Here is a 17335-nt window from a genome sequence, read left to right as displayed (position 1 = left end):
CACTGCCATGGGACCCCACCGCCCAGCGCAGGGCAGGAGGGGCAGGACCCTATTCCAACTAGCTCTTGGGAGGACCAAACCCAGGCGACATTGCTCTGGGAAAACATATTCTTGGGACATCAGTATTCCCAAACAGGGGTCCCGAGAAGCCAGATCTTAGGTGGACATGGGACATCAGGTGGGGCCACATGCTTTGGGCAGTACATCTCCCCTGTCCCAAGCAGCTACCCAAGCCCTTCGTCAGGACCGATCACCCTTCCTCCCTCAGTGGGCAGGAAGGAAGAAGATGGCATGTGGCCACCTTCAGAGGTGATGGGCCGCCCGCTGAGCTGCACATCAGGACCACAGCAATGGGCCAAGGGCAGCAGTTCCCCAGGAGCACCCCAGGCCCGGCAGCTACAGCCGGGAATCATGGACCACAGTGTCACAGTGGAGACGGAGCATGAGTGTCCACACCCAGTGTCTGCTCAGAACACCGGTGGGAAGACTGCTCAAAAGTCAGTGTCTGTCTCTCTCTCTCTCTCTCTCTCTCTCACACACACACACACACACACACACACACACACACTCACACAGAAGAAGCACTGGTCCAGGTAAGCCCTTGGCTGTGAGGAGACACAAGGGCACACATTCTGGTCTCCACGCCGCCATGCAGGCGGCCTCCACATCCACACAGGTGGGCCTCCTCAGGTCAGGCCTTGTGGGAAGCTCTGGCCTCCTCCCAGGGAGTCCCACCTGCCTGGCAGAAGGCAACAGGAACTCAGAAACAGCAGCCCTGCAGCCTGGTCTTGGCTTGGGACTAAGAGCAGGGCCTGGCTGGAACTCCTACCCCATTAGCAACAGGCCCGAAGGTTCCTAGGTCCTCACCATTGGTGGCCTGCTCACCAGACCCTTGTCCCAAATTCTGTTCAAACAAACCCCCTTGTTGTTTAAGTCTCCCCAGTGTGATCTTACTCAACCCAGTGGTCCCCCTTACAGTAGAATCATGACACTGGGACTGGCCAGAGCCAAATACTGGAACCAAGGTTCCACTCTCTGAGCAAAGACTCTAATGAGGGCCTCAGAAGAGAGTTGAGTCACAACCCAAGCCCCTTCCTGCCTCTTTTCCCTGACAAACTGAAGGATAAGGAGATACGGAAGATACTGTCACTCTTCCTCCTCCCCCCACTTCTCTGGTGCCAAGGTTGAGCAAAGGTGTCACTGGGGAGGGGCAGGCAGCTGAGGGTGGGTAGCGACACCTCCTTTCAGGCATTCCTGATGTGGGCAGTGAGGTCTGCCCAGCTCCTGAGCTGGGAGCTGAGCACAGGAAGAGGACCTTGCAGCTAATCAGATTAATTAAAAACCATACCTGTTTATATTTTGTGTAGCTCATCACTGCTCCACCATATCACCCCCTTGTTATTAATTCTTGGGGGCTAAATTATGGGTAACACTATTAAAACATTATCAGAACTAATGAGAAACAATTACTTAGAAAATGAGCCAGGACAAGATTGAGTCGAGAACATCGGTGGTGATCGCCGCAGATTAGTTTAATAAATCATCAGGTGCCAGGCAGGACTGACTGCGTGTATGCAAAGCCCGTCACGGGAAAAGGAAATTGAGATTTTTTTTGCATAATTTTTTCATTAATCTCAATAGGACCCGTGTGGTGTAGATTGCTTTATTCCCCTAATACCTTGCCGGAGGGGGGGTGCCCAATAATGTCTTCATTGTTTTACTGAGGTCTTAATGACAATCTGTGACAACCTCATTTTAATGTATAGAGGATTATATCGATACAGTAATGTTTTATTGAAGTGGTCAGGGGAACTCCAATTGGAGCGAGGCACTTCTGTGAGCACAAGTTAGTAAGTTCTGGGGACCTGGGTGCCTTCCCTTCTGATGTCCAAGTTTTGAACTGGGGCAGCCAGGGCGGCTGCCTTGCCACCTCTCCTCCAGGGACTGCTGGGGAAGCAGTGTCCTGCAGAATGAAGACTTCACAGCCTCCAATTTGAATTTGAAAGTCACTGGTTGCCTGGCATATTTTGTTGGATAATTAGAACAAACCATGTGGTTGTGTTCCCTCTAAAATAGAAGTGTATTATTGTTCACACCTTTACACCCAATAGTTTTGTGGAAGTTTGAGTAACTGGCTTTCTTCCTTGATAATGCGAATTTTCTAACGATGCCATATAAGGAGAAGAAAGGATACAGGCTTCTTCATTTGAAGGAGACTCTGCTTTTAGGATTTCAGTTTGCCGTGCAACATGACTCCTCCGTTTTTATTTTTATTTCATTTTCCCCCTCTAGTAGTAGGAAAGCAGTTGTTGGTACAAAGCCCATTATAAATTTCCAACAGGACTTTGTGCAGAGTGATGCTGGCGAGAGTCACCGGATGGGTCTGTAACGGCAGAGCATGTGCCTCAGGCTTGGGGACACGGACCTCCCAGTGCAGAGCCCCCGCCCCCCACCACGTCTTCGCATTGCCATTAAGAGGGAAAGTAATTACCCGACCCCAACATTTAAATGTTAAATCTTTAGTCTTAGTCTTGCCTTCCGCGCTCTGTTTTAAACTGGGGTCGGGGGAGGGGATAACTAGGAGAGCGACCAAAATAGAAAGTCAATCACTTTCGGATTCGTAACTTGGTACCTGCAAGCTTGCGCAGTGGGACCCGGCAGCTTTAAGCTGATTTTTGTCGTTGTTGTTGGTTTGTTTAAATTCCAGTAATAATTTGGCAGCACACCTCCTTCCAAATCAATAAGGATTGCCAACGACACAAAGTGATCTGTAGGGAGGAACCGAGATCCTCCCTGGCGCCTTTTTGTGGAGTCTGTTTGCTGCGATCAAATCGTTCAGCCCGCAGAACATTTAGTTTGAAAAAGTCTTTCAGGACTTTTTAGTTTAATAAAATAAAGTCTTTCAGGTCTTTTTAGATTTTTTTTCCCTTTTCTTTCTCCCCCCCCCCCCCATTTAAAATGATCAACTGGGTTTTACTTTCGCTCCTTCAGACGGGAAGGGCACGGCGAGCCTGGGACCCGCGTGCCGCGTGGGAAGGAGGTGCGCTGCTGCGTCCGCGGCGCGCAGTGCGCTGGTCGCGGCCCCATCCGCGAGCCGCCTGTGCGTCCTGAAGGCCTGCGGTCATCGGCTGGCGCGGCCCTCGGGGTGGGCTGCGGGGACCCGTGGAAGCCAGTGGGGCCTCCCCCAGGGAGGCTGCGGTCCCTCGCCGGCCGGCGAGATGCTCGCGTGGAACTGCGCTCCGGATTTGCGGCCAATGGGGCGTCCGGCCCTGCAGGGCCACTGTGGGGAGCCCGGCGGCCCAGCGGCCAGGACTTCGGCCCCGCTCACTCACCCGCCCGCCCGCCGCGGGCCGCCCGGAGCCTGCGAGCTTGTCGCGAAGCCCCGCTGTAATGGTGGCAGATCAAAGGCTGCCCCGTGTCCCCGCGGAGCCAGGGACAATCCCGCGCCTTTGTGCGCTGTTGCTAGGAGCCGGAGAAACTAAGAGAAAGTGTCAGGAGCATGTTAATCAGACTCGTTACAGTGTAACAATAACGTCTCTCTCGGGTCTCCCAGGCCCCGCGCACCCCAGCGCACCCCGCTCACACGCCGGACACCTGCGTGGGGCCCTCGCGCCCGCCCTGAGCACCGACCGCCCCTGTGTCCCTCCAGCCCCGAAGACGACCCTGGACCAAGCGCAATGACGAGGTCCGAGAGACCGTGCAAGTGCCAGGAACATCTCCCGGTGGTGGTCCCCGTGATCTGAGGCAGGCGCGTTAACTTGGACTGCTGGAAGCTGGCTAGGTGGCCCGAGGGAGGTGCGGGAGGGTAGAGTCCCAAGGCTTCGCTTCTCACTCGCGGAACTGGATTGCTCACGTTACTCAGATACGATGTTTGAATCAAGAGAAAAAGGAGCCTTGCATTTCAGAGAACTTTTTGCTTAAGCGTTTCCCCACCTATGTCTATTTGTCTTGCACATCCATGGAAGATACCATCAATGACCATCCCCAGTTTATTAAGAAAGAAAAAAGAAAAACTTTGTCAAGATCTGTTAGAGAGTCAAGATTTCTCTGAACTTTTCCCAAGGAATCACTTCATTGGCCCTTTCAGTCATTCCACAAACACCTGTTGAGTAGACTGGGTATCACACAGTTCCCTGAATATCATAGGATTTGCCCCAGATGAACTTTTCTTTTAAAATTAAAATGGCTTTGCTGGCCATGTGCCTGGAGCTTGGAGCAGGACTGTAATCTCAGCTACTCAGGAGGCTGAGGCAGGAGGATCACAAGTTTGAGGCCAACCTGGACAATTTAGCAAGACCCTGTCTCAAAATGGGGGAGGGGAAGGATGGACTGAGATGTAGCTCAGTGGTAAAGGGCCCTTGGGTTCAATCCCCATGCCATAAATAAATAAATGCCTTTGTGGAAGTGAAGGGAGGGGCAAGGCTGTAAAATAAAGTCCAGTGTTAAAACAAAAATGCCATGGGCTACAATCGTGGCAGTAACAATAGGTGTGAATTAAGAATTTTAAATGTTTGGAAAACTGTAAGTCATATGCTTTGCAACCAGTCTGGTTTTCTCCTCTTTCATCTCCTTGTCCCCTCCCTCTTCGCCAGCCTGAGGTCTGACAGCATCTCAGAGTTACTGCAGGAACCCACTCAGTCTTGGCCCTTCCCCCCCTTCCCCTGCTGAACCATACAACAGGAATTAGAAAGTGTGCTCAGGCTCAGGGCAGAGGGCGGCCAGGGAGAGGTGATTTTCTCCTACATGACCTCTGTTCACGCAGATCTGCTGTACCCTAAGTCAAAGATAAAGCTTGCAGTTCCTAGAAGGGGTAGAACCCACCTCTTAGATCACCTGCGCTTACCTGCTGACCCAGGAAGGCCCCTCTAACTGTAGAAGGCTTCTCCATTGATCACCATCAATTCTCATGCACTGCTGTGTGCAAAGTGTAATCATACAGAAAACTGGACATATTCCCAGAGGCTAGAGTCCTGGGCCTGGAAAGAACTTTAGAGATTCCTTTCGTTACATAAATAAGAGAGCTAATCGACTGAAAACTCCATCTTATGAAAGGCAAGGGGGAACCAAACAATGGCTGTGTCACAATAGCTAAAATATCTGCCACGAGGGGGAACTCAGGAAAAAGAAGATAGATTTTTTTTTCTTGGTCTACATAATGCCAAATAGCTGGCTTGGCTGTTTGATTTTGTTTTATCTTTAGACAATGAATCAAATTGCCTTAGTTATTCAGACACACTAATAGAATCAAGAGAAAAAGGAACATTCAGTTTCAGATAGCTTTGTGTGGATGGTTTCTTCAGAGGAAGGCACACTCTAGGCATCTGGCTTAATATCTAAACAGGAGGAAGGCAGGAGGAATCTTCTGAGTTCCAGAAAGGGAAGAACACAAAAACCAACATGAATTTCTGGCTTAGATTTTCTGGGAGAATTATGCTAATAATCTTGACTACCAGATGAGGACAGGCACACATCCATTTTTCACACTGGGCTTTCAGGAGCTGTGATTCCTGCAGTAGCTTCCATGGAATCTCTGTGAGGCTTCTCCCAGGCTGGCCTGCAGGAGCTCCAGCACTGTGACAGCATTGGCAATCTCAAAGGGTGTCACCATGTAGCTGGGCTGCGTTGTCTGCTGCTATAACCACACAGATATTTTGCAAAGCCCTTGCACAAGCTGCAAGCCTGTGGGCAGACAGTGTCACACCCTGAGACTCCTAACTAGTAAGACACACTGTGTTCTGTGAGGTTTCCCCAGAACCCCAGAGACAGCTTGCTGGGCTTTCCTCAATCCTCCCAAGCCCAGGGCTGAATGTCTGTTGTAGTACTTGTCTAGATATGTGTGCCGCCCCAGACAGTGCAGATTTCCTGAATATTGGACATTGTCATGGATTCTGATCCCTCTTCTTCTCTCACTTCTCACCCCCAACACAGATTGCTGAAAGTGTGTCCATTAAAGTCAGGAACTCTTTCCCCACCACACTTGATCCTGACTCTCCAACTAACAGGTTATGTTACATTTGGACAAGCCATTTATTCTCTCTGGTCATTAGTTTCTTCAACTATACAAATAATAATCCCTAATTCCAAGAGTTGCCATGAAGATGTGGTACTCCTGGAGATGGTACCACCCAGATGGCCCTCCAAGGATCCCCACTTGCCCGGCTGGGGAGATGGAGTAGGCAGGCAGCAGAGAGTCCACAGCTCCTACAGCGTCTGTCTCAGCTGTCTTGTCTGAGGCCAATCCCTTCCCTGGATGGCCTGCATCAGGGATGAACAGGAATGATGAGGTAGGGACGTAGAGACCCAGCTGTTTGGTCCAGATGTGGGACACACTAACAAATTGTGTATGTTCCAGAGCTCCCAGTAAGGTTGATCAAGACTGTTGGGTCTGTTCCTTCACCCCAGTCCTGATTCCTTCTCCTTCCTTTCCTGGGCATTGATCTTTAATATCTTTCACCCTAATGTCTATGCATCTGCTCCTGTAAAGCCTATACTATAAAGGAATTAAATGAACTATTGTATTTTAAAGCATTTCATTACAGTGGCACACACCTGTAATTTCAGCTACTTAGGAAGTTCAAGGCTAGCCTGGGGCAAATGATCAAGACCCTGTTTCAAATTAAATATTAAAAAAGAGTTAGGGGTATAGCTCAGTGACATAGCCCTTGCCTATATCAATGTTGGCTATATCAATCCCCAACACCTCAAAAAAAAAAGTTAAAATGGTAAATTTTATGTGTATTTTACCACAATTTTTTAAAGAATGAATGTGAACTAAAGATAAAATGAAACTAATAAATAATTATAGTATTTTTTAAAAGCACCTAGCATCCTTCTTGGCACATAATAGGCACTCTACACAGAGGCCAGATTACTTCCATACAGATCCTGACCTCACAATGCAGCAGAGGATGGGAATCCCACAGCAGCAAAGCTGCCCGAAAGAGCATTTCTATGAAGTGAACTCTCTGTCCTCATTTAAGCGAAAGGTCTGTTCTTCAGAAAAACATGTTGGTGGGGTGAATTCTCGTATGCCCTGGTTACAGACACACTCGGCAGCCACAAGCATTTCAGAAGAGTTTTGTGACTCTGTTGTTGGTGTGAAGAATCTCCTGGGGGTGGGGAGGGGCTGGGTTGTGGCTCAGTGATAAAGCACTCACCTAGCATGTGCGAGGCACTGGGTTCGATCCTCACACCACATAAAAATAAATAAATAAATATAAAGGTATTGTATACAACTATATATAGATATAGATATAGATATAGATATAGATAGATAGATAGTTTGGTTTATAGTTTAGAAATCTAGCTTTCTAATCATGTGAGCTACCTGCAGGACATTGGGCAATCCTTCATTTACTGTGAACTTGGCACGAGGTATTTATTTACTGGAGAGACCCTGAGTGCAGTTGACAGCTAATATATATATTATATATTTATATATATAAAATCTCCTGGCCTTGGCTAGTCATGCAGCTCTGTGGCAAACACTTGCCTTTCATGTTTGAAGCCCTAGATTTAATCCCCAACATCTCACACACACACCCCACAAAGAAATCTAGCCTCATCGCTGGACTATGGAAATGTCTCTGTGCTGCAGATGTTTTGACTATAAACTCCTTTATAAAGTCCATGATTTTGTAGACAACAAAGCCCAGGGGGGATTATGCAGTACCAACTCCTAGCTGGAGGGGGCACTGTGCACACAGAAAAATACATGGCTAGGGCACTCTGGGAGTTGTGCAACTACTGACCCCATTAGGGGACTTGCCCAAGGTCAAGCTGCTAACCAAACCAAGTCTACAACTCAGGTTTCCAGATTTCCTCCATTAAGCCACACTCATCCCAGGACTCCTCAGATTCATGGTCCCACAGTAATATCCCCACTTTGATTCTGTGGAGAGAGGAAGCTCTGAGTGAGCTTTAAGAAAGAATGAGGCAAACAGTGGAGCCTCCTTCAGCACTGCCTCCTTCAGGGACAAGGTCTGTGCCCAGCAGAGAAAGCTGAGCTTTCATTCCCAGGTGAATACAGACCCTAGCAAATTTTGCAGGGTTTTCCACAGGGGCTGGTTGGAATGACTGGAGAATGTCTTGGGTTGGCTAAGAAAGAAGTCCCAGGAGAGGGATAAAGAGGCAGGACACAGATGGACGTCAAGGACAGTAGAAAGGCCACAGCAGCCTCTTGTCTTGCCCACCCGGCTCTCAGGGCCATCTGTGCTCTGCTCTCAGGCTGCTTCCTCTTCCTTTAACCCTCAATTTTACCTTCTCTTCCCTCCCCCTTCCCAATTTCAGAAGCAAATATAACCAATGGAAGAAAGAAAACAACAAAATTTGGGGGGAAAAATCCCCTAAGTCTGTGCCCATGTTTTGGAGGGAAATCTAGCTTTCTAATCATGGAGCTGCCTGCAGGACATTGGGCAATCCTTCATTTACTGTGAACTTGGCACGGGGTGTTTATTATGCCCATTTTACTGGAGAGACCCTGAGTGCAGACAACAGCTAATGTTGTACTTTGGGAATCAAAGTAGAAATGTCAATGAGGCTGCTAATTATTTAGTAAATTAAATATTGCTGCCAGCGTGCTCTTCTAATGCCCTACATCTGATCATGCTGTCTTAATACAAAGCCAACATTCAGATTCTATTTAGGCAATCAACAAGATGGCAAATTCGTTATTGGTTCTTTACGTTTTAGTAGAAGATATTTGAGTGTGCGGCTTGAGACTCTTGTGGGAGTCTGGAGTGATACTTATGAAGGTAAAGTTTAACTTTAGTTTGCACGCATAAATTTATAAAATAGCAAATTTATATATTTGTTATCACATTATTTATAACTTACAAAATATAAATTTTATATATTAATGTCATTGCATTATTTATGATATAACACATAAAATTAGATTTCTATTTTTTTTTCTTATGCCTTTTGGGGCGTGTTACTAGAAATGCAACAACAAATAATTATAAAAACTATTATTTTCAGACTATGATAAGCATTCCATTTTAGGAGGTGACTCCCAAAAGATTCTTGTTATAACTTTGCCTTATGAAAACCTTGTTTAAAAAAGATGCATCTTTGTATCATCTAGGGAACTTGAAGTTGTGGAATATATTTATGAACATATTTAAAGTAAACATTTTCAAAATAAATAGCAAGCGATTGGTCATGAATTTGCATGCACCGCCTCTGAAAAGCAGCACATTTTGAAAAGGTCTGTTGAAACCCTCCACTGGCCTTTCCCTTCATTCTTAAAAGGCATGTGGGTTCGATTAGCACTCAAAAAAGAGAGTGTTTTCATAGCCTCCGGTACAGCGTTTATAAAAATTGTGATGATTTCAGGGACTGCACCTTCATTTTTTGAATTTTCAAAACTTGTCCCTTTTTACTCTTTTATTTTCTTTCAACAAAACAAAGACCGAAAGACCCCTTTAAGAAATTTTATCCATTCTCACAGAGCCCCAGTTTGTTGACCTTCAGGCCACAGAGTAAAACCTTTCTTTTAAGTCAAGCATTCCCCATTGGGAAGCACTCCAGCTTTTTCTTTTTATGAGGAATTTTAACTGCTGGACTTAATTTAATTATTGTATTTTGTACTTACTCCCAGAAGCCCCAGGGCAGGAGCTTTGCTTTTTTCGAAACTTTCAAATAAATATCTTTAGAAATGCACATTTCTGATGGCAGTGTTATTTCTTTGACTTGTCTTCTGATCCAAATCCCAAACATGGGCCTTTCAATTTCCTGACTTCCACACGGGTGGGTTTCCACCTTCACACCTCTTTGCCAGGCCAGCCTTCGGGAGGGGAGCAGGTAGGCTGGCAGGCATTGAGGTCCAGAGAGTAGCTGTCCAGGCTTCTTAACAGGAAAAGAAAAACCATCTCCAACGCGGACCGGCATTTTATACACAAGCTGGGTCTGGAGACATGGAGTTTAATGAGAAGATCTCCTAGGTAGACGTTGCAAGGAAATGAGGAGATGCTATCCCCTTGACTGTGAATGCCTCTGCGGAGTTTCTATAAGGTGCCCCCCATCCACCGCCCCTCCCTCACCCCAAGGAGGCACATCGCAAACACACCAGGGGGGAGGGTTGTCATCCCAAGCTAAAAGCCATGATTCAATATCTTTATTTCTCATCTATCTTTATGTATACCAATTCCTATCTGAGCCTTTTAATTTCAATCTTTTGAGGTTTTTTTCCACTACATCTGGACTGTCAAAGGTGAAAAATAAATCTGTGTTTTGTAACTGACTTAAAATTCACTTAGGAATATTGAAATGTGGAGCAAATGTAACTTTTCCAGATTCACAAGATCTGCCTAAAATACTTTGTGGGGGTTAAGTCCCTTATGAAGTGGATTAAGGACTTCTGTGACCTCTGACTTTAGGAAGAAGAGGATTCTAAACAGAATTATCTGCAAAGTGGATTGGATTTTCTTGTTTACTTTTATTTAAAATTTTAAATTTTAGAAATTACATCATGTTGGAGCCAAAGAAGGGTTTTCAAAGAGATCATCTGGGGCAATGGGCTGCACCCTGTCTATGTACTAGAATTGCCTGGTAGAGTGAGGAGGGCACCTGCAGACCCCACTACCGTGCTGGGGAGGCTCAATTCCTTGAGCCCAGGAATTCAGCACCAGCCTGCACAACAACAACAAAAAGAATGATCTGGTGGGCTTTCCATAGCTGCCAATATCCAGGACCCACCCTAGATTAATTAAACCAGACTGGAGCACCACCCATCAATTCGAAGATTAAAGAGAGAAACAAGCGAAACTCAGAACCTTCAAAGATGGAATGTGGCTTTGCATTAGGAGTAGCGTGACTGGGAATTCCCAGCTCTACAGAAGCTTAAGAAGCAAACTTCAGAAAGTTTCCATAATGATGTGTTGGGCCACACGGATCGATTCTACAAGTAAAAGAATTGAAGAATTCCTCCCACGTGACCTGATTTCTCGTTTTATATATGTTCACATCCCTGGCTGATGGCAGAGGAGCTGGAAATGGTCATTGTCTTGAAAGGCCTCACAATCATTTTTCAAACTCGGGCACCCTTCTAGGGGTGGCTGTGCTCCCATAAACTTCACTGAAAAGTCTGGCCAACTCGTGATATTATCGAGCTTCGTGATTACTATTCTGTGAATTTTTTTGGCTTGTGTGTATTTAAAATGTATATAGAAAAAGCAGTATTGGCCCCAGTGTCCACTAACGCGGTCAGATCACTATTTTTGTTGTTGTTGTTTTTATACTGGAGATTGAACCCAGGAACGCTTAACCACTGAGCCACATCCACAGCCCTTTTTTATTTTTTATTTTGAGATAGGGTCTCACTGAATTGTTTAGGGCCTCAATAATAAATAGCAGAGGCTGGCCTTGAACTTGCAATCTTCCCACCTTGGCCTCCGGATTACAGGTGTATGCCACCATGCGGGGCTGTCAAGCCATTTGTGAACTGTTGAACTGTACACTGGCTTGTTTTGTTTGTTTTTTAAATGGAGGCAAAAGCCAGGTGTGATGGCACACACCTGTAGTCTCAGTGGCGCCAGAGGCTGAGGCAAGAAGAATACAAGTTCAAAGCCAGACTCAGCAATTTAGCAAAAGTCTATTTCAAACAAATAAATAATAAATAGATCCTCTGGAAGGGTCTCAAGACAGCAAAAGGCCATGGGAAGAGCAAGCTGCTTCTTGAGACTCAGCAGACTTTGAGCCATCCTGGCAAACAGCGTGCCAGCGCTGGCCTGCTTGTAGGCAAAGGGGGCTTCAGTTATTTTGACTGCATGGCCTGGTCCTGGGCTGGCTGTTCTCTCAGGCCCTGGACCTCCCAGGAGAGGTCCAGGAAGCTTTGATCGAAATTATTTGCCTTGGGCTAAGAGACCTAGGGTTGGCCACTCCTCGATCGCCCTAATAAGGCCGGGACCTAGGATCACAGATGAGAACCTCTTGTTCTTTTTCTTTTTTTTAGCAAAGGGAATGCTGAGATGCAAGGACTCCAACTATAGGGTTACCACTAGGAGAGGGTAAGTGAAAACACAGTGGATCTGTGAAGAAGAATACCTTCGACACTCTACTAGGAGCCGGGGATAAGGAGCAGGACTTCACTGTGTTTGTGGCTGGCTAGGAGGGCCACCCTGAGGCACCCAAGGCCCCTGCTTAGTCATTCCATTGGATGTGAAAACAGGTGGGCAGTTGAGCCTCCTTATTCTACTTTCCTCCCAGTTCAATTCTCTTCATTATCTTTTAAAACATGCAAATTAGTCAAGGACCTAGCGACCAGCTCTGAGGCAAAAAAAAAAAAAAAAAAAAATGCAGGGGAGGGGGAAGGGAGAGAAGACTTTCAAAAGTGTCTTAGAGAAAGATTCTCATGTAGCCCTTAAAAAGAATGTTTGTAAAAAAGATTAGAAATATTTAAAGTTAATGAAATACTGAATTTGGCTGTTTGGTTATTTCCCTCATAGTCTGGGTTTTTTATACTCCCCTCTACCCTCCACATGGACACAATGAACACACATCACTATGATAATTAAAAAATAAGATAAATAATAAAACAAGGAAATGCAAGTAGATGTGACTTTGGAGTTTCCATCTTTCCTAAGATGGACATTGATAAGTTTTTGGTTTTGTTTTTGATACTGGGGATTGAACAGAGGGGTGCCACATTCCCAGTCCTTTTTATTTTTTCTTTTGACACAGGGTCCCACTAAATTGCTGAGGCTGGCCTTGAACTTGCAATCCTCCTGCTGGGATTACAGGTGTGCACTACTCACTCAGCTAGCTGTAGACTGGTTTTGTTTGTTTGGGTTTTTTTGGAACTGGAGATGTACAGGGTCTCACTGAGTTACTTAGCACCTTGCTTTTGCTGAGGCTGGCTTTGAACTCACAATTCTCCTGCCTTAGCCTCCTGAGCCGCTGGGATTACAGGCATGTGCCACTGCGCCTGGCTAGCTGTAAATTTTAAAATCAGAAAAATGGTCAAATGCAGTGACGCATGCCTGTATTCACGGCCACTTGGGAGGCTGAGGCAGGAGGATTGCAAGTTTGGAGGCAGCCTCAGCAAATTATCGAGGGTTCAATCCCCAGGACCAAATTAAAAAAAAAAAAAAAATTAAAAGCTAAATTGGAAAAATGTTAACGTTTCATCTCCTTGTTGCTGTAAATAAGAATAAGTATCTGTGAGGAAAACAAGTCAAGCTAAAAGTCAGAATTTGAGGGATAGCTAAAGGACACCAGAGCTTTTCTCCCGCATCAGGAGTCATCAGAAGGCGGACTAGAGAAAACTGAAGATGAGCATATAAAGGTTTCACCATAAAATTAATTCTTCATGATTTGAGTGAGACCCTCCAAGGATCAGTGCTCAGGAGACGAGGGGCGGGGCTACAGTTCTCTTGGAAGTGACTTGACAAGGGTCAGCAGAATCGTCATTCTCTTCATATCTGCATCTGGGATGTATCCTAAGGAAATGCTGTGATCCTAGATAGACAGAAAGGCTCATTCACACTCACGACCTTATTCACCTTGTACCCTTTAAACTACAGAGGAAGGGGCATTCACTTGACGGAATATTAGGTAGCCATGAAAGCCGTCCTCCTGGAGATGAGAAGAAAATGCTGCGGATACTAAGTTTAGCCAGGCGCAGTGCGCAGGCCTATGGTGGCTCCGGAGGCTGAGGCAGGAGGATCCTAAGTTCAAAGCCAGCCTCAGCAACTTACGAAGGCCCTGCACAATTCAGTGAGACAGGGTCTCACTAAAAAATTAAAATTAAATAATAAAATTAAAAATAAAAAAAAAAGGCTGGGGAAGTGGCTCTGTCATTAAGCTCCCTTGGGGTCAGTCCCTGAGGGGAGGGAGAGACAGGAATGAAAAAAGAAAACAGGGGCTGGGGACACAGCTCAGTTGGTAGAGTGCTTGCCTTGCATGCACAAGGCCCTGGGTTCGATCCCCAGTACCACCTCCAAAAATAAAAAACACAGATCTAAGCTGCATATGTAGAGTCTAGGGCTCCTGCCTGGCTCTATACTTCATAGGTGTGTGACCTGACATGGCAATGGTGGACTATGAAATGGTGATAATAACTGTACCTGCCTCACAGAGTTGTTTTCCGACTGAAATGACTTAACACATGCAAAGAACAGTGCCTTACCCATATTGTGCCCTTGACACATGTAAGCTGCTGTTATTACTGCAGTGTGATTATGACCAGGTTTAAAAGAAAACTGTTGCAATGATTGTGTTTGGATGATGGCACCGCTGGGGATTTTTAATTTTTTCTTCTTTTTACCTTTCCGTTGTCCAAATTTTTCATTAAATATGTCAATTTATTCAAAAACTAAGTTGGAGCTCATTACAAATAAAGATCTATTGAAACATTGCTTTTGATTACGGTGGAATATGCCTAAAAGACCCTGAGTACAGAGAGCCCCAGAGGAGATCTGGAACGCACAGCTGCCAGGACCCTGGGCATGCGGGCCCCTTCTGCCTCCACCGGAGGGTCACCTCGCCCAGGAAAAGATGGTGCAGCTGTGCTACTCATAGTGGCCTCACTGGCCAGTGTCCCCTCTCTTACCCCCACTCCCTGCAGCTTCTTGGAAAGAGCTTCTTCGCCTTTCTCTACACAGATGTGATTCATGAATGTCCTCAGTAGTGACAGGGAACTAGGAAAGCAGCAGGGGGTGTTCTGGAGGTGCAGACTGGCAGTGCCTCAGCAGTGGGGAGGCCAGGCTCTCCCTGGGCCGTCCTCCCACACTCCGCTCTGTTTACACACCTGCACCCAGGGCCTGTGGTTCTCTGTAGTGCGGGGGTGGCTCCCTGACCATTTGTGGGACCTTCCTGCTTCCAGGCAGCCTGCTACAGGCAAGCCTTCAAAGCGGTTCAGTGTGCACTGTCATCACTTAATACTGGTAGCAGGCCACAGGACAAGCAGGAGTGAAGCAGCCCTGCCCCACAGGGAGGGAGCCCAGCGCTTCCCAACCAGCTCGCCACCAAAAGGTCTTTCCCTAACTTTAACCATTAGCTGTGTCCCCAGACCAAGGTCCCCGCAAGTAAAACAGGAATGAAACGACTTCACATTCGACTTCATCACACAGCACCATGGGAAGGGTACTGAGTAGTTGTGACCTCAAGTAATCTAGCATCATTTTTTGGTAGAACGGACAGATGTGTCCATGTGAAGACAGATCAGCCTTATTTTTCTGTAGCATATCTTTGTGCAGTTGGAATTAAGCCACAAAGGCTGAAAGTTGATCGGCTCTTCATCGCTGACCTCTAGCCTCGTGCCTGCTTCCTCATGAATTTCCATCCACTGAGTGAGTTGATAAATGAACGTGCAAATGGGAATGTTCTCTGTACTGTTAGGTGCTGGGAATACAGAACTCCACAAGCCAGAGTCCGGCTCCTAGATTCCCACACCAGTGGTGGAGCCAGACTCAGAGTAAGAAGTATTGAAAATACAATGTGATTTTCCTAAAACCATAACACTAGTTATCAGTATTCACGGTCAGGTCAAGCTCCTCCTTTATACCAGGAGTTTATAACCCTCCCTTCAAAAGTTCACTGTCTAGTCTGGAAAACAACTGTGAAGTGAAGTAAGCAATACCACATAAAAAGCAAAACAGAAATAAGTGCATGATAGAAAGGCGACACATGGATCTCCCCCCACCCCTACTCCCCTGCCCCTGGGGATTGAACCCAGGTTCTCATGCATGCTAGGGAAGCATTTTACCACTGAGCTACACCACCTGCCTAGTGCACTATAATTTAACCACACAGATCCTGCCATCAAGCCATTATTTAACCTTTCTGGGCTTCAATTGTCCCATTTGCAAAATGAGGTCAAAGGATGGTACAGACCCATCTCATAGGTTGTTAAGAGAAATCAGTGAGTTAATATTTGTAAAACACTCAGGTTGCTGTCTGGCAAGGACTGAGTAACAATATAAATACACGTGAAATAAATCAATCTCATCGAGGAACCCGCTTGGCTTCCCCTTGGTACTTGCCTCACAATTTTCTGATAGGACTCTTTTTTTTTGGTCCTGGGGATTGAACTGAGGGGCACTGAGCCACATCCCCAGCACTATTTTGTATTTTGTTTAGAGACAGGGCCTCACTGAGTTGCTTAGCACCTCGCTTCTGAACTTTCAATCCTCCTGCCCAAGCCGCTGGGATTTGGGGCGCTGATAGGACTCTTGACCAGATACAGCTCCAGGCCTCCAAGGGTCAATAAGGGAAGGAAGAGTTCAATTTCTGTCTGTGGAAAATAATGAGTATTTGGCAGAATGGAAAAAAATCTCAAAGCCCAGAAATGAGAAATGTCTAAACCAAGGATTGCAAATACATTCTAAATGCATGCCACTGCCTTCTCCCTGGTTTAAGGTAGACCTTGCTAATCAACCCCATATCCTTTCCAACAGTCAGACTAGCTTCCGCTTCGGAATCCATGTCCAAACAGGGCCCAGGCGGTGGCCACTTATCACGAGTGTTGGTGTCCCTGACTAAACCTCAGCTTTCTGGTTGGCCTCGGCGTTGTTTTGCCCACTGGACAACCTGGGCTGCCTTTCGGGGAACTGACCTTCCCCTCGCCTTTCCAGAATGTCCTCCACATTGACTGGTGCTGGGACCCTGCAACCCAACCGCCCCCTCCTGAGAGAATCCTAGTGGAGTGGGTGCCCCGCGAGCCCTGCTGGAGCTTCTTTGCAGCAGAAAGTGAGCAGGCTTTGGAGAGGGTCCACAGCCACTATCTAACTGTGGCCTCAGTGAAGCACGTTACTCAACCTCTCTGAGCCTCAAATTTCTCCTAGGTAAATAAATAACCTCTCAGGATTGTTGCAAGAATTCAATGTGACAATGTACCTCAAAGACCCTGGCTGGAGCAGGCGCACAATAAATGGCAGATGCTATTATTGCTAATCCGGCTCTGCCCATCCACCAGCCTGGCACAGGGCCTTCACCGTCTCATCCTAGTGTCCCCTGACAGACACTGCCACGGAGAAAGGGCTGGGAGGCTGCCATCTAAGCCCCACACCTGGACTACCCACTGAAAGGGTGTTAACTGTGGGTGAACCAGAGAAGAGGTGGGAGGGGAGGATAAAGGATCTCTGAGACGCAGATCCTATTAACAAAGGATAGCAGGAAGAAGGGGAGAGGGCCCAGGAGGGCACCAGGGGACAGCTAGGTGGACAGAGTCTTCCCCAGCTCTTCTAGGGACCAAGATGCTCTAGCTCTGGAGGTGTTATGCTCGAATTCGGGACCCCCAAAGACCACCAGAGACCAAGATCCATGTAAACAGCAAAGAGGTGTTTATTTCGAGCTACCTGGGTCCTCCACGTGCACACACAACAACTGGTGATGC

The 17335-nt window shown here is 46.6% G+C and overlaps 1 protein-coding gene across 1 annotated transcript in view; it reads left to right on the top strand.

Moving 5' to 3' along the window:
• The window catches only part of CLYBL (citramalyl-CoA lyase), a 242756-nt gene extending 238806 nt beyond the window's left edge, over window positions 1-3950 (top strand). Inside the window, exon 8 of the mRNA XM_081281079.1 lies at window positions 3554-3950. Within this exon, the coding sequence (XP_081137205.1) occupies window positions 3554-3681 (128 nt within the window). The 3' untranslated portion in view covers window positions 3682-3950. The remainder of the gene's footprint in view (window positions 1-3553) is intronic.
• Window positions 3951-17335: the final 13385 nt, after the last annotated feature.

Source organism: Spermophilus citellus (assembly GCF_964194105.1).
Source record: "Spermophilus citellus genome assembly, chromosome: 1".
NCBI classification, from domain to species: domain Eukaryota; kingdom Metazoa; phylum Chordata; class Mammalia; order Rodentia; family Sciuridae; genus Spermophilus; species Spermophilus citellus.
Note: the sequence above shows the minus strand (reverse complement) of the source record. Positions and strands in the feature narration are given on the sequence as shown.